The sequence below is a fragment of the Nymphalis io genome, chromosome 17 (genome assembly GCF_905147045.1).
Source record: "Nymphalis io chromosome 17, ilAglIoxx1.1, whole genome shotgun sequence".
In the NCBI taxonomy this organism is placed as follows: Eukaryota; Metazoa; Arthropoda; class Insecta; order Lepidoptera; family Nymphalidae; genus Nymphalis; species Nymphalis io.
Window position 1 is genome coordinate 11,642,877 of NC_065904.1, and position 24,088 is coordinate 11,666,964.

Consider the following 24,088-nt stretch of genomic DNA (forward strand, 5'->3'; position numbering starts at 1 on the left):
TCCAGGTTTCTTATGATGTTTTTCTTCACCACGCACGAGATCAACAACAACAAACACAAATTAATCAATTAAATTTGAACCCGCAATATTTAGTGCAGATTGGCCAGCCGCGTTAAATACATACTTAGATAACTGAAGTCAATTTGAATTTGCAAAATATATTCAGAAGCCTTATTTAAAGCATGTAGTATTTCATCAACTTAAGTAGCGGAACCGGGTTACACCATTACGGACGCCATTATGTTCCCATGTCTCTTCACTTCTGTCCGACTTGAATGCAATAGTAAATATCTAGTGAATGATTTGTATAAATAATTCAGGTTCCTTCAAGCGTCCTGGGAGCCAATCAAATTACTTTACTTGTTAGTTGATTGCACGCTCCTGCAATCTACGAAGTGAATTGGAGAATCTAGAGATTAGACTTCTAGTATGACCGAACTTCGACCAGTTTAGAAACTGTATTACAGCGTCCATTTTATTACGGTTCTCGTACAGTGATCTACGAAAATAACAAAAAAACGGTTTTTTAAGTTCACTGGTAGCGGAACTTGGTGTATATACTGTACGTTTAGGTGTATACATTTTTGTCTGTTTGCAAAAATTATAATATTAATGAAGTTAATGCGTTTCCTCTCGTAATTCATCGTGATTTGCGACTTTTGTAATAATTACTATCTCTATGGAAAGTAATCTAGAATATATAATTAATTATACGGTAAAATTCAATATTTGCTAAACGGAAGTCAAAGGAAATAGTTTTTCCTTTAAACAACCTCTTACATAGCCAAAGGCTACACCTTTATAAACAACACAATATTAAATTAAAATTCTAGAGTTAAATATAATATCTTTTTTTTTAAGAAAACACAAAAATTATGGATATAACTCAGATCTTTGGTACTCTTATATCATACATAGTGTTGATATTTGCTTCTACATAGCAACAATTAAACAAGCTTCATTATAACTACAACAACACAACAATATTTCGCTTTTAAATTATTATATATATAACTTATATAACAAAAGTACAATCTTTTCCTTTACTCTTGTTACCGGAAAGAGTTCGAGTGCAGGACCTTTACGTGCACTCCGAGGCGTGGAAGTTACTGAGAAATTCGCGAAAGGAAAATCCAATATATTATATTGGCCCGACCCTGGGTTTGTACCTCGAGATCACTATTCTGAAATTAACTCATCATACCATCATGTTTCAACTATTTGCAAATAATACATTGCTTTATTTATATAGGTATTAACCCATTCCGCAGATTCACTGATTAATCCGGTTTTATATTAAATGTAAATATAAAGAAAGTATTCTGAAAAATAAATTCCGCTTATAATGACGTTACGAAAATCATTAGCTGTTTTTTTGCCTCCGGCTAAGTCGGAGCTGTAATTGCCCTGAAACAAATAGGAACGTTATATAATTAAGAGAGGTTGTCCTCTTAAGTGGTTTTCTTACACAGTTAATTACTTACTTACTTACTTAATAGGGTAAAGAATTACTATGACGTCAATTATATCATACATATAAATTACGTAACTAAGGTAACGAATTTTCTCTACTATCTCAAAAGACCTGGATTTTTAATCTTCCTCATGAGCTTTCTATGGTTTTTAAAGTCTCAGTATTTTGCAATTTTGGAGTATTTCTACGTACCAGGAAGAAATTTATTTGCCAATAAGAAGCCATCAATTTTGTCGGAAGATACTGGATATCTTCCGAAAAAATTGTATGATATGAGCAGGAAATATGGACGCCACATGATCGTTTCACACCTTGTCTTGCATCAGAAATTATGAATCAAAGGATTTCGTAGGAGTTGCTCCCGAGGTCAGATGTTGGATAGTGAACGAAAAATCGAACCAAATCTGTCAAATCTGACGAACTATGAAATCAAACCTGTCAACGTATCAACTAATTTATACTTCTTCATTGTTTTTTTCTTAAGCATTTTTTTGTGTAAATGAATCGAAATATATTTTGACTAAAATACAAAGAAAAAATTAAGCTAGGAAGTACAGGTCATTAAAAATATAAAATTAATTATGCCTAACTAATATATTATGCCTCATCCAAAAATATATGCAGCTCGTAAACGATGTGAGCACCTTTGTTCGACGTCCGTGTTGGCTCTTAATTAATTTAAACTCGTTCTTGCGTACATATGAAATGGTTTCTATTAAAAAATCCCATTACCTTCTAACTTTTTAAAATTAAAGTTTTAATTTTATATTTTCTGGTTGTTTTTACTTTGAACTTTATTTAACATGTTACTATAATTTAACCTTACTCTATTTTTATTTGAGTTTGTTTATCATGGCCCGAACGTTAATACAATACACAAAAACTCTCAAATGTGCTACCGTGTTCAATTGAAGTAGTTTCGTCTGCGATAATACTTGAAAGATTTGTCTATGTCTTGTAAATATTTAAATAACAATCATTCTATTTTGTTCTTTTTAACATTTTTAAATACCTTAATAATATTTTATTTTTAATTATTGGTGAAAATGTAATTTCATTCTTCAAGAATATGAAAAATGAAAATATTGGTTAAGCGTTAAAACGCTGCACAAATAACAGCACAATAAGAGAAACAGGTGAAAATCTTCTATTAACGAAGTTGTATTTTAAATCTAGAACGTAATAATTTAAACGATCATTTTATAAAACAAAATCGGTCTCACATTCTCTGAAGCCATTAACCTCGTCTTACAACCATATAAAATAACTCTTCGAAATCCAGACAAAATCTAGACCGATAGAGTTCTTGGAACATGTTGATGTCTATAAATTGGAATACTAACCGTTCGTAAGTAATAAATTGCCAATGGTCTTATTTATTTTGTGACATTTTTTTCTCGCAATCTCGGTCAAGGTTCGCACTAATTAATCGACTAAATATCGAATGAATATGAATTTTTGGTAGTGGGGTAAGTCCATTTGTATAGGTACCACCCACTTATCAGATATTCTACCGCCAATAGCAATTCTATTGTTGTGTTTCAGTTTTATGGGTAACTGAGCCAGTGTAACTTCAGACACAAAACATCTTAGTCGCCCAGGTTGTTGGCACATTGAGGATGTATGGAATGGTTAATATTAGTGGCACTTTTAATAAGTCACTTTATATATATTTTTAATTTTAATTAAAAAGGGTTAAAATTATAATTCCGATATTCCAAACCACAGTTCGACCACGACATTTTTGTATGTATATAATAAATTTTATATTTATTGGCATACTAGCAATATATATAAAAGAGGTTTTTGTCATTAATATCGTTACAAGTAATTACAATTTCATCTTGTTTGTAGAATTATCATGCCGAAAATAATATTCAATTTGAAAATTAAATAAAAACATCTCCTTAGTAGAACGCTTTTTTATCAAACAAAATTTCACTAAAGACGTCAGTTGCTTGTTTAAAAAAAAACAGCGTCCCAATTCCAATGAATGTCTAAGAATTCAACTCTTTACTTTTTATTTCGCGTTTCGTGTCGTAAAATTTCATCTATTTTATTACGAGAAATTTCTTTGACCTTTATTGAGTTTTATTTTATAGAATCTACAATATTATTATCTTAAAATATTTTAGAGTCCTCGCTGTAGGGGATCATTTATAAGATATGTAACATTGCTAGTTCTTATTAGCAAGATGTTGGTATCATAAATGTATTCTTAAAAACTTTGTATGTTCACGAACATTTAAAATAAATAACATATTATTTACTTAGGATTCGTAGCTTTTTTTTAAATTAGCTCACCATCGCCAATAGGCATATGCCCATAGGCAGGCACAAGGGACATAAAATCTTAGTTCCCAAGGTTGGTGGCGCATTGGCTATAAGCGATGGTTGACATTTCTTACAATGCCAATGTCTAAGGGCGTTTGGTGACCACTTACCATCAGGTGGCCCATATGCTCGTGCACCTTCCTATTCTATAAAAAAAAAAATAGACATTAGCGCTGTGGGAAATATTCCTTACATAACTAATGCGCAACCAACCTTTGGAAAGATAGTATTTCTATTTGGTGGTAGAATATCTTATGAGCGGGTGATACCAACTGAGACGGATTTGCTCAAAGCTCTACCAACAAGTAATAAAAATCATACATTGTTTTAAGAATACATTTTTATTACTAACATTTGGCTTTCAATAATTATGAAAGTTATTTTAATAACAATTAACAACTCCATAACTTGTGTTTAAGATAAACTAATAACATATTTAATTAGCGTTCAGCGTCAAATGGCACCGATAAAGCCACAGCCAAACTTAATACAACTTGTTTAGAGATAATTGTTACAAAGAACATACTATATTGAATCTTCAACTATGTTACGATACGAAGGAGAAACACATTGTACCTGAACGTTTAACTGTGTTGAGCATATTTTAATTAAAAATATCACAAATGTTACTAAAATATGCTACTATATTCAAAAGTGTTTAATATGTGTACTGTAGATGTGCCTTTTCAAATAAATAAATAAAAAGACTTCTTAGTATGATTTGTGTTACGTGAAGCGCTTAAACGCGGATACGTAACTTATTATAAAATATACAAAAAGTCACCCCAAATAAATATTGAACTATTCTAAGCGAAGTGTTATCTTAAGAAGAATTATTAAGACAATTTAAGCACATGGAAGCTCAGTGTTGCTTGCCAGATTTTGATCTGACCTCGACAAACCAATGAGCATTGTAGTGTTATTCATTGTAGTGTTATAATTACAATCATAAATGGCCCAAGATTTGATAATCTCCAATATTAATACGATTTTTCTTTTTTTATAATATTACTATTCTCAGCCGGCGGTTTTGCGTGTGATTGCGATGGGCTGGTGTTAAGTACCTGTACAGTTCATGTCTATACCCCTGAGAACACTTATCAATTTTATTTTCAAATTACCTTTGATTTTTTCTAATGAACAGTACCTACCTTTAAATAGCAACGATCTCGTGATACTGTGTGTGATGCGAACGCAGACCAACCAACCAGGCTCCAACCCAATGATTGGACGTTGGAGTTTGCGTTTTCAAAACCAGCCACTACACCAACGAGCTATGTAACATAAAATAAGAAAAGTATAATTAGTATAAATACGAAAAAGTATTAGAATAAAGCAAGAGGATAAGATTTATCGAGGTATTTAATTCCTTAGCTAAATACAAATAGAAAAATTAATTCTTAATATATGGCTACGGAGCGGCCGGCGCTCTCGGGTCGCTATAAATTACGCCACGCAGAATTAACTTGCACGCCAGCTGACCTTCGCCTAAGGGATGAGTCTACACCCTGTAACCATTCTTGTATAACTAATTATTAACATTTTTATTCATACATACCACTACTAATATTGTAAAAGGTCGTATGTGATCATTGAATTCCAAATTCAAATTCAAAAAAGTCATTCGTCACTGTTTATTTTTTTGAATATCAGAATAGCAGACATAAATTAATATTATATTATATGAAAGGAAATACGAATATAATATTAATGATTCTTATAGTCGTTTATTTGCTGGCAACATGGTACGTTATGATAAAAATTTAAATAAGACCAGATGACGTGTTTCGTGAATATCTGACGTGGAATTAAAAAGTGACAATTAAATTTAATAAAACCAAGATATTATGCGCCCAAATAACACCTCCCTGATACTAAACTAGTATGACTATAAAAGAAACCCCTACATTTTAGAATATATCTTTACCTTCCCATAACGCGTTGCTATAAATTTATAAAAGGCGCTCCAGGTGATATTTTAGGGATATGTACAAGTTTTAAAAAAACATATTTTAAGCACACAAGCTATCTGATAGTATTTATCACTTACGTATTGGCATTGTGAATATAAACCTTTTCTCAAATTATGAATGCGCCCCTAACCATTGATCTAAGATTAATAGGTTTCGTCTATGATTCATTTCTGATTATGATTTGTAACACGTTCTATTGTTTTTCCTTCTTATTTGATTTGACGCATCTATCTCCGTATATTTGTTTGTTTTATTTAGCATTCCTGACTGCCTCGTTGGTCTAATGGCTTGATGTAAGGCGGCAGACCTGGAAGTCCTTGGTTCAATTCCCAGGTCGGGCCAATAAAAAGACGGCAACCCAATATCTATACGAGTTCAGGACCAACGGCTTTACGCGCTCTCCGAGGTAAATAAATAAAAAAGCGGTTATTTTGCAATCACAGGCAGACATTTCAATTCTGTTAAAAATAGTACTGTTAGTTATTATGATGTCTGTAAGTATGAGCTTCAAGATTATAATATTAGAATTAAACGATAAACTTACGCTAAGAGTGAGTGCGATAATAGCCTACCAGTAAGAGGTAAATTCCACCAACGACTTGCACATCTAAACAAACTATACCCCCCAAGTACTGTGGATACATTAAGGCAACTTTGCGTTTCATTATAAAACTACCCCTTTGATGTCTGACACCGACATAAGGACAAAACATAATAATACATGTCAAAGCTTCGCAATTTTCAGGTGTTATCGTTACAAAACCCGCTCAAATATAGATAACATGGCCCCATATAATTCTAAGGCCTATCTGGTGGGCTCGCAAGTTGGCGGGAGTTATCATTTTGTAATATTTATTGGGTAGAGCATTAGCCGCAGGTAGATAAGGTGACTAATGCGGGTCGAACAGACATTTTTGCACGTATCACGGATAAATAACTAAGGATACAAGTATAAAGAGATCGCCGATGAAGGGTTGGGATACTTGTTTTATAAATTGATACGTTACAAAAACCGAGGGCCCAGTGTGGCTAATAAATGTACTACTAGTAAGCACTACCGAGTTTTCATGTGCTTAATCTGTGTTTCACGAGCGTGGCGAGGTAGAAAATTATCGTGAGGAAACCTACCTGTATATATGTCGGATGAAACATAACACGTGTATCCATTAAACTGCATTAAAGCAGCGTGATGGAATAAGCTCCAAACCCTCTCCTCAAAAGGTAGGGAGGTCTTAACCAAACAATGGGACATTTATTTGTTACTTTATTTTTTTTTACTTTAGTTTTAACTTACTTTACTTAAAGCGTTGTTATAATCTTAAATGGTAGTCCTGAGCTAATTAATAATTCAATTGTATTTAAATTACTTAACAATATCATTAATTATAGGATAAAAAAGTTACTGAGTTTCTAGCTGAATCTCCGCTATATATATAGAATCTTCATCCTGACATGACGATCCAAAAGAGCTTGAAAAAGCGTTCTTGATTAAAGTTTAATTTGTTTTTATATTACTCACCAGCTATTTTATTTCACCATCTGTTAGATATTATGTTTCTTTATTTTTTAATTTTATTTTAAGAGTGGATATAAAGCAAAATTAGCAAATTAGGGGTCTGTTTGATCAAAAACAAAAATTAATAAAAAAATTCTTTGAGTAATTTGTAAAATATGAGCAACGAAATAAATAATTAAATATAATATTGCCGGTAGAGATGCCGAGAGAGGACCACCATTCGCCTTTGCCACTATGAGAAGTATAAGCCACTTGATCAGCGTCAACCCAACCATGGAATCTAAGATGTCTGTATAAACAATAAGTGAGTTTAGGGATTATCATACATAAACCTTGTTTCTATGATCGCCTACTGGCTTTTCTTTTTTATACTGAAATTTGGTAAACAATGACATGAAATGTTAAAAACTCGGTGTTAAAGATCGATTTGTATATGCTATGCTTTACACAGCTCATTTATAAAATTATTGACCACTAATTTCTACAGCGGCTTTGCCCGTGAGCAGAGCAGAGCAGGTTTTAGCTACCTTGTGTCCTTTTCCATAACCTTGACAGCGTGTATGCAAAATTTTATAATGATCGGTTCAGTAGTTAAGACGTAACGTCGTAACAAACAAACACATAAATAAACAAACAAACTCACTTACACATTTATAATATAAATAAATGAATATATATAATAAAAATAAAATTGACATAAGTAATCTTAAAATTTATTTTTTTCGTTCTATTTTAATTAAGTTTATACATTAAGTACCACCTTACTGAAAAGGCTCTTAAGGAAGGATTATTAACCCTTCGCTAGCCGCTTATGGACCGCATGTTTACTACCAACTTAGGCAAATATCCATATAAGGGTAAAAGGATCCTTGTCATCAATAACACCCATTTAGTATTTAAAATAAATTATTTATAAATCGCGCACTGCTATAACTTGATAATGTTCGCTGTTCGGCCATTTCGGCAAATTTGTAGTCGGCCAGGTTATTGTCGGTGAATATCCGGACACTTTTTAGTTTATCTCCCGAGGGTTAAATCGACTGACCGTTAACAATCCATCTCGGGCTTAAACTATTAACATAAGGGTTGGTATAAAGATACCGCTCCGCTATTATGGTAATTTGTTCGAAGTTAGCTCTTTAAAGACTTCGTAGTCGCTATTACAAACAAACTATGACACAATAACTTTTGTTAGGTATATTTTGTTTATCAATAATATTGATAATGACCTATATACTTCCGCGTATTTCCCGTAAACGGCAATATGTTGAGCGAAACTAATCATTTTTAATCCATGATTCAAAATAGACATTTTTTTAAAGAAAAAATCCCTCTTCGCAATATATTTTTGTCTTATAATCTATAGAAAAAAAATCCTTCAAATTATAAAATATTATAAAATATTATTAAGCACATAAAATCGCAACGATGCTGCCCTGGTTTGAATCAGCGATCTTCATATTCATGTGTTCTAACCACTGAGCCGTTTCGGTGTCGTTTCAAGTTAATCTTCATATGAATAAATTGAAATAAACAGAATCGGATGGGAATCTGAAATACGAAATGAAAATATTCGTAATTGTATATTTATCAGATAATTTTAAATGTTAATTGAGATTGGAATTTAATCGAAGGTACAGCATGTACAGCACACATTCCCATTTCTTATATAACATTGTGTATTTTTGTTTTATTATTTAATTACTTCCAATTATGTTAATATAAAGTAAATAAGAACCACATCCTTGAAAATAATTATATAATTTTATGATTTATGAGCTAGCAATCAAAATAAAAGAATAATAAATGACCATAAAATATTTATACATAAGTTTTGTGAATGTATATATATGCAAATAAAAATACAGATTGTTCTCAACGAGCTGTCAAGCGCTGTGGCGCTGAAGTCCGAAGCCATCCCTGGAGTGGAAAACATAGGCGAACGCTGAAATAAGTTAATTTTTAATCAAATTAAAATCATTGAGTGCGCGTATGAAATTTTATGTGGTTACAGTTTTCAACTTTAGCGCTTAAATAAAATTATTACTACAATTTTAGATCGGGAATAAAACAGCGCCACAATAATTTGAATTGCTTATACATAATGAATGGATTATATAAAACGCTTTAATATAAATAAGTAGAATATGTTTTTTGATCATAATTAATAGCACACGTGACAGAAATGAAACTCAAAATCTTTAAATACTCCTTAATTTAACATCATCATATTTTTTGCCAAGAGAATCAACGAAGAAACGCTATGAGTAATAATGCTATGAGTAATAGTGCTACTGTTCTACGCGGTCATGGTTTTCACGATAGGCATTATTAATTTTGATTTAAATATACGAGTATACTTATAATGTACAATTCTTCTGTACGTGTCTTTGTCACCTAACTCCTCCTAAACGACTGGACTGATTTGGATGAAACTTTGTGTGTATTTCAATGGGTTCCTAGATGGTTTGAAAATACAATTGGACTCGGTGGGTGGCGCTGCTGTCGGTATGTCACCGAATGAAAAAAACGACGTCTTAATAATTATTACGCCTAAAAAAGGTTTCACTTCGAAATTTGATAGAATTTACGTAATTGTATAACAAGCATATCGTATATCATCGTACACTGACCGTACTTAGGGCACCACCGCACTACGCCGCCATTAGGCACCCGTGCGTCCGCCGATAACAGCGGCTTATGTTAAATACTACTCTGTCGCCGATTACGGGTATTTTCCGGCGGATTTGCGACGTCCCGCGGATTTTTCGACGCGTCCCGAACTCCAGCCGCTCTGTTAATCTTTATTGTGGCGCTTTAATTGAAAATGCTCTGTGAATAGACGCAATAGTAGCAGTCGTAAGCCTTGGACTAACTCTCGCTCTGAACGAACCACTTGCCGCATAGAATTCACTGAAATGAATGAAGTTTCAAATACTTTTAAGTATTTTTATAAGTCCGAGACTTCAATAGACTATATATATACGGTTTCATAAAACGTATTTGATACTGTTTTTCTAAACTATTTATTTATTAAATATGGAACACAAAGCAGGTAATAGCTGTGTGACAACCCTAGACATGTGTACACATAGTATTTACAGTGCACAAATAGAAAACACTTATATATAACGTAACAATAGCACTATATAAATAGCATTATATAATAATTGTACTATGTATTAGACTTGACAGTTGAAAGGGTGTTCAAGGAAGATACTTGCACTCAATATCTGCATCAATTAAGAAGTACAGAAGACAGTAAAATTGAACCCTGGCATTTCGAACCTTTACCTCAGCGGAAAACATGTAGACAAAAATGTATATATTTTTAAAAATATACCATAGACTTAAGTGTGAGTGAGTCAGTTTAAATACAGGCAGAAGTTTATAGATGATGTAAAAAATAATTTACATTGCACACGCAGCAGCTAAATTGCGCTCGTTACGTCACACAAGTTACAAAAAATATTCATATAAAATATAATTAAAAAATGTATTAAAATAAGGAATAAACGTATTATATATATGTAAGGTGTAACGTATTATATATTAATACCCTTAATAATATTATTTTACATATCTTTCCGTACTAAATATGTTTGATAACATCATGGATTTTTTACATTAAAACAAATTATTATATTATATTACTTATTCCCTCTAAATGTTCACAGCTGCACAAAGGGTTCTCCCCCTTGTGAAGCTTATTCCACCACTATATTCAATTCCAGGTAGTTGGCACGTGAGACAGAACTTCACTTGAAAGGGTTTCCTAACGTAATATTTTCCGTAACAAGGTCTTCAGAGATTAATAAATTAAGCACATGAAAACTCAGTGCTTATCCGAATTTAATCTGGTGAACTTCGGTTTAAATCCATGTTAATTTATACGAACGTAACCTCCAAATAAGCCATAAAGCAAAACATTCTTTATCCTACTTAAACAAGAAGGAGGTTATAAATTCTGTTGTTTTTGTATCTGTATGTTTCGCTATATCTTCGCCGATTAATGGCCTAGTATGACGATTTTGTATGAATTAGTTTATGCATCGAGGTCCATTAAAATTCGAAAAAAAATAAAAAATATTTTTCATTAATTAAATGTTAAACTACCGCCAGTTTGATATGTAGATTTTATCATGAAGAACCAGCAAGAAATTCAGTAGTTAATAAGAATTAAATAAGAGTAGAAAAGTTGCGAATATTCTTTTCTTTTGAACGGCACTCATAATATGCAAGCATGTACCAATTTCTACTTAGACTTTCTAACTCCGGTAGGTACCACATACCCATTTTATATATTCTATCGACTGCCACATTGTTAGGTTCCAGCTTCAAGCTTATATTTTTACTGGCTAAATATTTATGAGGTTACGATATAACATTTTCTCTTACAAATCAAAATAAACTACTCTCCTAAAATGAAAGAACCAATTATACTAGTATTAAGCGTTTCGAATTCCTACTGACTATATTCGCTACTTAATCCGTTCATTAAATGGTGAAGTTTGAGCCGTCAAATCTTTCATTCAGTGGATCTTCGTTCATTCAGTGGAATCAATAAGGACGGTCCTAAGCCTCTTAGCATCCGGAAATTTGCTAGCCGGATGAATTGATGTATTTCGCCTCTTAGTTTTTGAACATCGGATCCCAAGGGACTGTTTATTAAATAATGATTACGATGGATTATCATATAATAAATAAAGCCGAGATTGCCCCGAGGAATTATATACAAAAATTACATCCCAATGTATATCTTGAGATAAATTAATATATAAAAATATATTTTCAAATCTCAAACTACCGTTTTTACTTAATACTTATAGTTTACAAGTAACTTACCGCCGAAATGATTGCGATGGATTATCATATAATAAATAAAGCCGAGATTGCCCCGAGGAATTATATACAAAAGTTACATCCCAATGTATATCTTGAGATAAATTAATATATAAAAATATATTTTCAAATCTCAAACTACCGTTTTTACTTAATACTTATAGTTTACAAGTAACTTACCGCCGAAATGAATAATATAAAAATTAAGATAAAAAATTATGACAAAAATGATGACATTGGACTGTCGACTTCTGGGTAGGTATAACCCACTCATCAGATATTCTACTAAAAAACAGCAGTACTTGATATTGTTGAGTTCCGGTTTGAAAGCTGAGTGAAGCAGTGTACTTACAGGCACAAGGGACATAACACAGGGGTCGATGGCGCATTAGCGATGTAAGCGATGGTTAACATTCCTTACAATGCTAAGCTCTATGTGTGTTGGTGACTTACCATCAGATGGCCCATATACTCGTCCGCCTACCTATGCTATAAATGTATGTATGTATGTATGTATATATAGTTTTATTTGTAACTTGAGATTTTTGTAAAAAAAATTTAATTTATGCGTGTCAATAACCTTTCGGTTGATTTTTTGGACGAAATAAAACTACCTAGTGTTGTTGAATATAATAACATATTTATTAGTCTATATAACAATTGCTATTTTTATTTAAAATCAAAAAATCTCAATGAAATATTTTTATTGTTATTAAGATCATAACATAAAAATACATTTAAATCAAAATGATTGATAGAAATCTGCTTCAGTTTTTCAATGTCGTGACAGTTCAATCATCGATTCGTTATTGGAATACATTTGAAAATTGATGTCTCGAATTATACATATCTAAGATCCATTTAAATCTCGGATTATATATATAACAAGCATTGCGACATTAATCATAATAATTAGAATAAAATTGGCGTGTTCTGTATTGATTTCTGAACGACGTATAACGCATAGGACCCAAGAAAACGATTTGAATAAAGATCTGACTGCCATCTTTTTACTCCTGCTTACTGACTTCATACTCCAAATGAAGCAGATTCTTTTAAGCAAAGCAAATATTATAATCATATCCATTTTGGTCATAAGAGTAATGTCGCACGGGAACGCACTCATTTTTCTTCTTCGAGTTCGTAGCAAGACCTCGACGAGTGATGGTGTTTAAAGTAAAGTGACAGTGTTTATTTTCCACTGCTAGCCTAAAACCTCTTTTGAGAAGAAGGCTCGTTCTTTCTCCACGAAGCTGCTTCATTGTCAAGCGGTTTGGTGAAGCAGATTTTCATCAAACAACAACTAATATTATTTTAATATTAATATATAAATTTGTGAATAAAAATGTAATAAAACCCGCATTTAATTGTGTAAATATAAATAATTAATTTCATTTTAATATATTTTAAAGCGTATCTTTAGTAATATGTATGTATTTAGCAATCAAAACTGTTTACATACAATTCATCATAATCCTCATCGAATCTAGCCTTGTTCGCCGTTCAGTAGTTATAGGCTGAAGTAATCACTTACCATTGTACAGTTGAAATATTTGTTTGACTTCCTTGTCGGTATAATAACTAGCAAGCTTACTTGTTAACAATTATTAGGCTCTTTTTAATCTTGGACCCATTTACAAAGCTATATAAAAATAACAAAATATACTAACAAAAACATACACTAATATACAATATTAACAAAATACATTTAAGCAGAATTTTGTACAATATTATATGTTAGTTTTTCTCACGACGCTTACCTGCTCTTCGTTTGAATTTAAACGGCTTAAAATTTATCCGTTTATTAATATCATTAATCTTTTTTCATGCAGTTTACACTCAGCGCCAATCCAAATATAAAGATAAAGATACACCAAATGTTTATGAAATTTGGCACTTCTTACACGGCACAGTCGACCCGGAATTGAAGTTATTTTATCAGATACACTGAAACTCTGTCTCCCTATTGGCTATTAGGTATACTATTTATTATTATACTAGGAGGCCTTTAGCCCAGCAGTGGGACATTCACAGGCTGTTACGGTTACGGTTATACTATTCCCACTTAGATCGTTCTTAAAATAGATATTTTTAAGAATGTTCAACAAGAAACTTATTTTGCAACGTATAATTTCGGACCCTTTAATCATTTAAATAAATAAACAAAATGAACGAAGGTCAATCTGCCTCAGTTGCTGTGGTCTAAATCAAAATTATTCATAAAATAATAGTAAATCTTCGCTTGGCTCGCTTCAAGCTAAAGAAACTGACTCATTCATAAGCCTCTTTTATCTTTAGCTAAGCCTTAAATTTTATTACACACATAATATCCTGCCCAAAAATGTTTAAGAATACATTTGTTACTCTCTATACGTAACAGAGATTCACTATAACCTTATCTGAATTCATTCTACCCATAGATCACCCATAGACATTGGCATTGTAAGAAATATTAACCATCGCTTACAAACAATCCACATAGTAAGAGTAAAACGCTAACAATCTTCTAGCTAGTCTTGAAACTTACAAATTAATTGGTATAGTTCTCTAAAAAATTGCTACGGTCTATATCTCTCAATCCGTTTTTCTTCTGTACTTTGAGTAGATATCACGTAAGTATTTAAGGGAATCCGTGGGCCAGAGAGGTATGGTGGAGAATTCTCTGTCGATGACAAAAGAATGCGGAGACGACTTGTTGCTCGGTAACCACTTTACTGGCAACAAATCCGTTACCTCAGGTGTTGGTTCCCTGAAATAGTAAAGTCTTAGTATACAACTTATTTTTTAAGACAATCTAATATATTATTTATTTCAAGTAGATAGACTGGCCAATGAATCAGCTATGGTTAAGTGTTTACCACCGCCCATATATATTGGCTTTGTCAATGCGCGACCGACCATGGACAATGGAGGGTTGTGACCATGGGAACTAAAAGTGTATATCTAAATTTGTTATATATATAAATATAATGTGTCAATATAATATTTAAGCTATTGATATTATTAAAAAATAATAATATTTAACAGCGTGGTTAAGTAATAGGTATTTGTTATTGTACAATCTCAAGTAAGATTACATTTTTTTTAAAACGATATCTGTCTGTTTTTCAGTCGTCACTATCGCTACGCCAGTAGTTACTTTTCCTTGAAGCAATCTCGGCATTACGGATTTTCACTTTGATCGCGCAGCATGGCTTTCGCCTCATTCTTAATAAATGTCGGTAATATTCTTAATACCTTGGAAGTATGCTTTCCAGCTTTAATTAAAAACTAAATGGAAGTTACTTATTTTTTTAGAGTAACAAAGGTCATTGAGGAGCTCGACCACCACATTAATTAGTTGAATTAAATGAATACTATTAGCATACACTTGTTTGAGAAACAATTACTAAAATGCACAAATTTGAAAATTAATCTGAATAAAATAAAGGTATTTCTGAAATTTCTTATAAAAACAAATGTAAACAAATGTAAAATATATATTGATATAAGAAGTCAAAATAGAAGCGATATGCTAGAAGCCAGAAGCTATATATATATATATATATATATATATTGGGTTGCAACATAGTAACAAAACGTAAGCATCAGGTATATTTGTTAAAATATTCTAATATTAAATGAATACATACCCATATTTAACAAAGTTAGTCCACATTGTTGTCACCCTGTCTATCATCATACCCTCAAAAAATGAGGGAAGAAGTGGTTGTTGAAATAAATAAAACAGATCGTCAGCGTGTGTAGCTCCCGGTGCAGTATTTAATCCATGGTCGAGTGTCCATTTTACAATATTTCGTCTCCCGTCATAGCTGAAGACGTAGCTGTATATAGGTTTATCGCTTGTATTTAAATATAATTCGGTTTCTTGTAATACACCAGATGAAAAATATACTTCATCGTACAATTGTGATAGATTAAGTAAAGTATTGTAGGAAATAACATTGTCACCAAAATATAATTCCTTAAGTTTAGCTCCTATTTCTTTTCGTTTCGATTCTTCGGGCACGTGCCAATTTTTAGGCAACGTTTTTTCAAATATAATCTTATATAAAGTCGTATCGTTCTCCATGTTGGAAAAAAGCAAACCTTCTGAACTTGTACGACCAATTAATACAGGAACTTTGTTATACCTTCCTGAAGACAGTAAATCGTATGGCATTTCAGTCAGAAACGGCTCAACGCCTGCAATTTCGTCCTCAATACAAGGTGTATAAAGCAATTCTGAAGTAATCGTATCTCCTTGTCTTCTAGGTACTCTAGTAATAACCAAATCTCTGTCCGATTTTTCCATTAATATATTATAAATTTCATATAAATCATCAGTGGTGTGTCCCATAACTTTTGTCAATAAACTGGCCATGTACACCGGCCTGAACTGTAACGTCCAAGGTGCCAAGGAGGAACCACTCTGTATGATGGCCCTGTGAAAGAGGCCTTTTGACATCGGTGAGAGAATATGAAAAGAAACGGAAGCTGCGCCAGCACTTTCGCCACTTATCGTAACACTATCGGGATCTCCCCCAAATGCTTCAATATTTCGCTGGATCCATTTAAGTGCAGCCAATTGATCCTTCATAGCACCGTTACCTGGTGCTTCCTTTATTTTCAGGCAAGCTAAGCCCTGAATATTCAATCTATAGTTCATAACAACGAGGATTACTCCCTTAGTTACTAAATATTCCGGACCATATAAAAAACCGGTACTCGACCCCTCATAAAATCCTCCCCCATGAATAAACGCCATCACTGGATATTTAGAATACGCAGTAGCATCAACGGGTGTATATATATTCATTATTAAGCAATCTTCTTGACCTATAAGAATGCTCTTTCCTATTCTTTGAGGACATCGAACATTTTCTTCTATAGCTTCTAAAACGCCTTGCCATATCGGTTCTGGACCAGGACCCTTGAAATATATAAATTATAAAATTCTTTATGATAAAAACTTTATCAAAATTATTAGGTCGACCATTGCTTTATGATATCTCTTATCATTAAGTTAATGTCCAATTTACAATTAATACTCTTAATTGAATTGATTCTACAATAAGTATGATATGTGTATCAACTTTGCTATAATTGCTTATATGCTTATATTGTATGCTTTGGCTAAATTTCAACATATCTTTGTTATCCTTATACATATATATAAACGTATAAGCGAAATACCATTAACCCATCACGAGATTTCCGAAACTATAAGTACTAATGAATTGAAATTTAGCACAATTGCTCCTTTTGCGACGTAGACGCTCACTAATAATTTTTAATATTATACTATTAGAAATCAAGATAGAAATAGTTTTTTAAAAAGAGATAAATCAAAATAAATATACAACAATAAATTAAACGTATATCGATACGTACAATTTACACACAAAAATAGAACAAAGGAATCAAAACTAAGCAACTGAAATATTATTTATGAGATATCCGTCACAACCGAGATTCCAAGCAGAAGTGTCCAAAGCCAGCCTGGCCGTCCAATGAGCTCGGCAAGGCTAGTCCCCACTATGATGATCATCATGTGATCAAGTCGCGCCGCTAGGCCACGCCCCGTCGGAAGACTAACGATACTATTTTTTTTTTATCATCTACCCTATCTAGCTACTGTGAAGCCGGGGCTGCTGCCTAAAACTAACTGATTTTATACATCATTATATATTTGTGGTTGGTTAAGTTTTTATAGGAAAGCAAACGAATACATATGCCATTTGATAATAAGTAAATAGTCACCACCACACATGTTTATTAGCACTGTAATTCCTTAAACCGTCACTGGTTTCAAACAATCTTTGATTGTAAAATCGCTGATGTTTAAGTTGTCATCTAGATAAGTTTACTTAATACCCTCCAAAAGTTCATAATAACAATATTATTTGTAAATATGCCTTGTCTTCTTTTGTATTTTCTCAATTTTTGTAATATAATTGTCAAAAAAATCACTACTAAATTTCAAGCCGGTTTTTCTCCGTACAATCATTCTGAACCGGTGGTACCTTTCAATTCAATATAATCCTGTAAAATTACAAATTAAAAGTACTATTCAGAATCTACTTGATTAAAGCATATATTTTAATTTATTCTTAGAATAACCAAATATACATGATATATATTTGACTATATATAGTATAAGTATAATTTTTATTTTCTGTCTTGGTAATCTAGTGGCAAGCTTATAAATCTGGGTCTTGGGTTAGGCTTGTAAGCGTTAGCCACATACCGTACCGGTGGTAGCGCTTGACGATTCATAAGTACTTTAAAAGTCAATTAGAATAAAAATATTTTGATTTGATTTAGAAAATTGGAGGCTTGGAGTTCGAAAATTGGCATTGCTTTTAATCCCGTACCACGGCATGGGGATGACGTTAATCCCGATCCTTTTCGGTCGTGTCGGTTTGCCGTACCATCGGATTATGAGAGTGAGTAAAGAGAGTGCTTCTGTGTTTGTGTCCATACTTGCAATGAAGCATTATTATATCTCCTATACAATTGGCTAGTACTTTACGCCATTTTTTATCGCGCTACCTATTTTGCTAACACTTGAAGATATCAACTATCAACTAAACCGATTTTATCTGATACGCATGAGCATTATCAACTCATGGTTGATTTTTTTTTATCAAGTTCATTTCAGCTGTTAATGTTCGTTAAATAAAAAGTAAGAAATCTGATAAATATAGCAAATTTCGTTAAATGGACAACATCGTGTGGATAGACAAAATTTAAATAATATTTTTTAATAATATCATTTTGTGTTTGTTTTATTATTATTTGTGTTAACGTTTCGATTATCAGGTTTAGATGATACCTTTTATGAAATTTATGTACAGTACAGTTTTCTGATATATACCATAAACCTTTAATAGGTTGCACTCAAGTCGTATTATGTATGTATTTTCAAAAAACAAAGCATACAACTAATAGTTTTATAAATAAAAACTTGCTTATATGAAACATATCTTTACTAATTCTCCACAATTATAAATAGTATTTTTAATATGTTTGAATCATTATGTATTCAAAATTATTATAAAAATATGTCCTATATGCCGAATTTCTTAAAGCCGAGATGGCCCAGTGGTTCGAACGCGTGAATCTTAACCGATGATCTACAGTGGGTTCAAACCCGGGCAAGCACCACTGAATTTTCATGTGCTTAATTTGTGTTTATAATTCACATCTCGTGCACATGTCGTGCACGAGAAGAATTTCAAATCACTGTGTCATCTCAACTATATTTTAATACTAAGTTAATAAAAATCAGTACATATTTGTTCGGTTTATATTCATCCGAAAGTCAATTAAATCATACACAGATAGTTTGACACGGAAATCATTGTAGTTTTTATTCCGCTCTAGTTGAGTCATTGGAACCACAGCCAAGGTCAGCTAACAAGCATGACAGTAATTATATATTAATATTTTGTAACTACATTTTTAATATAGTAAACAAAAAAACAGAGTAATTATTGCAAGTAATGTAATAAAGATATATTACAATAAACACACCTGAAAACGCTTTACAGGATGGGTAGCGAAGGGAACAGCCATATATCGTTTATGAGAACCATCGGGAGCTACCACACCGCGCAACCATCCGCCAGTTACGCGGACAGGTAGCGTCGGTTGCCTGACCAGTCGCGCCGCCCATAGCGACCAGAGCACCAACCAGTACGTCTTCATTACGTCAATTACACAAACACGCCAAGTATGTTAAATCATGACAAATCTTTGATCATAGATATCTTTCGGTAAACGAAAACTTTAGCGAACTCAACTATATAATATACTTTTGAAGTAAATATACTTTATCAACTTTTTAATACGTAATTATTATTTAAATTTAACCGTCGAACCCGATGTCCAGAATGTATATAACAATTCGGTTTCGCCTAACTCACTCGTTGTGACCCTCAAGGTTATATGATCTACGTAACATCTGCACTAAAAAAAAACAATAGTGTTGTTTTGTTCATACGGAAAATGAAAAAAAAATAATAATATAAAATTAACGCAATTTAGCTTATATTGTATAGATATTATTTTTCATTGGCGTGTACTCGATAGTTTTGTACGAAAACCTGCGACAAGCTACTCTGGCCGGGAACCGGTCAACTGACGTCCCTCGCTTGGCGGAATCCGTGTCACCTCTTTAAATCCGAATATTATTAATTGAATCCAGTGTCTTGTGAAAATATTAACATATGATTATTAACAATAGTTGTTATAAGAAAGTAAATTTTTAACGATTAATTACTTTTTAAAATGGCAAACTGATGTTCTTATTCTATTGGTAAATATTATTACATAACTGTCGTTCATAATATTAAAACACCCGTTCTTATGTTGACAAAACTGGTCTCAAAGAAATCGTTTCTAACATTATAGAGCATAATCGCGATTAAATACTCAATTCTAAAGGAATATATTATGTATTATTATACTAGTTTATCTTTATACCAAATTTCATCCGAATCCGTCCAGTCATTTTGCCAAGACGACAAACACTTTACCGACATGCTTTCCGAGACATGAGCATGTGTACCATTATCCCTCAGAAACTCCTGCCTTAAAAGTTAGTTAGGTGCTTTTTTATTTTCACACACTGAAAATCTTGAGAAAGGTAGGCTACCTTGGGGGGGACCGCGTAATGTGGGATTCTTACCTACTAAAACCACTGCGATGGCCATCCTCGGCACGGGTCGAGAAGGCTAAGGGATCGTGTTGATATAACGCATCCGTGCCGTGCTCCGCTCTGACTCAGCAGATTTCTCTTCAGGTGGCGAAGGTAATCTCACCTCCTCCCCCCGCACTTCCCGTTAGTGCGTACAGCAGCGCGAAATCATCCCGGCTGCCGTTCTCCTCAGGGCCCCTTACCTTAAAAACTAGACCAACGAGACCGTCTATCAAAATAAACAGAATCCTATCAGACGTATATTTCTCACTTATCACCTAGCACCCAATTGTCAGTTAGAAAAAAGTTGTAAATCATTAACAACGAGATCGTCACACTGCTGAATCTTAAATACAAGATTACCACCAGCCTTAAGAACTAAGATGTTATGTCCATTGTCAACAAAACTAAGTATTGCTGTTTAGAATTTCGGATGAGTGAGTTGTACCTACGCAGATGCTCCTTTTCTGTCGTCACTGTTTTGATATAATATACAATTTGAATAAAGAAGACACAGTCATGTTTATCTAATTGTCCCTTGTAGAATAGAATTGTTTAAGCCGTAAGTTCCCGTGGTTGGTAGCGCAATGACAGTGTACGGAATTAATATTTCTTATAGTCGGAATGTCTATGGACGGTGATGATTAGGTAGCCAATTTGCCCGTCAGCCTTTTCATTTACTTTTAAATTTTACATCACTATAATGTAATTTATATTTTATTATATTATAAGTAATAATATCCATCCATCCATCCCGGATGGATGCGGACTGCCCAAGGTCGGGATGGTTGGCGTTCTATGGGGGAGGCTTTCGTCCAGCAGTGGACGGCAAAAGGCTGAAAAAAAAAAAAGTAATAATATATATATATATATCTTTATCATTATCGAAGTCAGGGCCAAATCGTAGTCGAAAAATAAGTACCCATATCTACTTACGGTGATTATATAGTGATGTTATCAATAATACTTGCGAATAAAATAATAAATTAACGCGGCGAGAAAAATAAAATGTTCAAAATTCGAAACAATATTAAAATATTTAAATAATGTGGGATTGACGTAAACACGCATACTTAAAAAAGTCATTAAAAACACAAAGAGTACAATAACAATGAAAACATTATAAACATAGTTTTTACATATATATAATAAAAAACTATATACAAAATCATTATACTTTTTATTTAATGATTTTTTTCTTATAATTTTAGTTCATTAATATTTTATTAAAAACAGTATAATTATTAAAGATACAAGAATTTGTCCCAACGATGCTTTTGTAATTAATTAGTTTATAAAGTAATAGTAATTAAATATTATATAATATAATATAGTAAGTAAACATTATAAAATTATTATTAGATTTAATAATAATTTCACAATATTTTTAATAATTTTAATGATGTTAATGTATTTGTATTTTTATGGACTTGTAATTGTTAACAATTAGCTTTATTTAATGACTATGTATAATGTGATGCTTTTACGAATGATGTGATAACCTATAATTAGTAGAACATTTGTCAAAAATTCCTTTCAACCTCTACTTAACTGTCTATCTAAAGTATCTAATGTTGGTTGTAACAACAACGTTTATATGTAAGGCCGTCAGTGTTTGTTCTCTGTGACACCAGCTTTCGTCGGCGATTTTTGCGAACCGATATAACATAGGAATCTTCAAGAAAATAGCCTAATTATTATTAACAAAGGCCGGCGACACCTACTACGGTGTTGCATGAGTCATGCCCGTTTGCCCCCCTACATTAACAAAACTAAACACCCAATAATACAAAATTTTCGGTAAAAAGGTTAGATTTCAGATGTACTGTAAAAACAAAAGTCAAAGTCAAAATCAATAATCTTTATTCAATATAGAAGCGTTACACTTACTTATTGATTGTCATAAATTTTGATATTGAGATGCTATACGCTATGCTAGGCGACTTTAAAAGCATTTTCAAGATAATAATCATGAGTAGAGAGCTGGCAGAAGTAAAGAAATAACAGCCTGTAAATATACCACTGCTGGGCTAAAGCCTCTTCTCGCTTTTGAGAAGAAGGAATAGAGCTCATTCCAACACATTGCACCAATGCGGACAGGTGGATATATATGTGGCAGAATTTCATTGGAATTAAACACGTGCAGGTTTCTCTTCACCTTTGAGCACGAGATGAATCATAAACACACATTAATGAAAATTCAGTCATTGCCTGGTTTTGTACCAACAATCTTCTGTTAAGATTCACGCATTCTAACCACTGAGCCATCTCGGTTTTAGAGCTGAATTCCCTTCAAGCAAAAGAAGTGTACCTAAACAACTTCCCGACTACTGACAAAATTTGTTGATAAATTTGGATAATTTTCTTAATTAATTATTTTAAATATCTTTTACGTTGTTCACCACTCGCTCATATTCAACTAAAACAAAATTAGATAGTAGAGACCATATCGGGTCAAACCGGTCCGGTAACAGTTACTTCAACATCTCCAATAAAAACACTCAATCTATCAAACGAATTTTATCTCTAAAACTAAAGATTTAGATAAAGACACTGAAAGATCATTCGCTTAAATACAATGGTGCTAAATAGCTATGTTATTAATATATTTTTAGGAGCCCACAACACAGATTTTCTAGTGAGGTGTGGTCCACGGTTAATATATATAATATATATTCGGTATAATATATACTTACAGAAATGAGATCATTACGGACCTTTGGACACAGAAAAGTAGTAAGACAGAAGAAGCTGTAATTTACATTCACCCCGGTTTTATGCCTAGGCCTACACGGTACCGGCCTAAGGGTCCCGCCAGCCGAGGCAAGCCAGCCAAAAATAATAATTTTACTCTAACCGCTCCGGAGTGACTTAAAATATCAATGTGCCTAGGTTCCTTGGATCTTTAAGCTCGGGTCTGCTTAAATCATAATAAGAATCATCATTGAAATGATTTAGAAGCAATATTTTAATGTTATTAGCTGTTCTCGTTGATTTGTTGATCGTCAATATTTTTTAAATAAAATCAAAAAAATATACTATATTCATGTAAACCTAAACTCTAAAGTCTTTTAAATAGTAATTTTAGATGATGATATTAATTTGAAAATGCCTTAGTCCAGCAGTGGACTTCAACTGGAAACTTGATTGATAATTACAAGGCTAACCAGTTTCAAATGTTGATGCTAGCGAAAAAACACACACGAGAAGCTCTTATCTATAAATAAAATTACAAACATAATTAAATACAGTTTATATGTCTTGCA

At 32.6% G+C, this 24,088-nt stretch overlaps 2 protein-coding genes across 2 annotated transcripts in view; one reads left to right on the forward strand and one right to left on the reverse strand.

The window, feature by feature from the left end:
* LOC126775160 (translin-associated factor X-interacting protein 1-like) overlaps positions 1-24,088 on the forward strand; it is a 425,426-nt gene that overhangs the window by 309,685 nt on the left and 91,653 nt on the right. The window lies entirely within an intron of this gene.
* LOC126775169 (esterase FE4-like) lies at positions 14,714-19,831 on the reverse strand. The gene is made up of 3 exons (XM_050496971.1): positions 19,658-19,831; positions 15,772-17,051; positions 14,714-14,888 (listed from the first exon to the last, which is right to left on the reverse strand). The coding sequence occupies exons 1-3, from the start codon at positions 19,829-19,831 to the stop codon at positions 14,714-14,716; spliced, it is 1,629 nt and encodes a 542-aa protein (XP_050352928.1).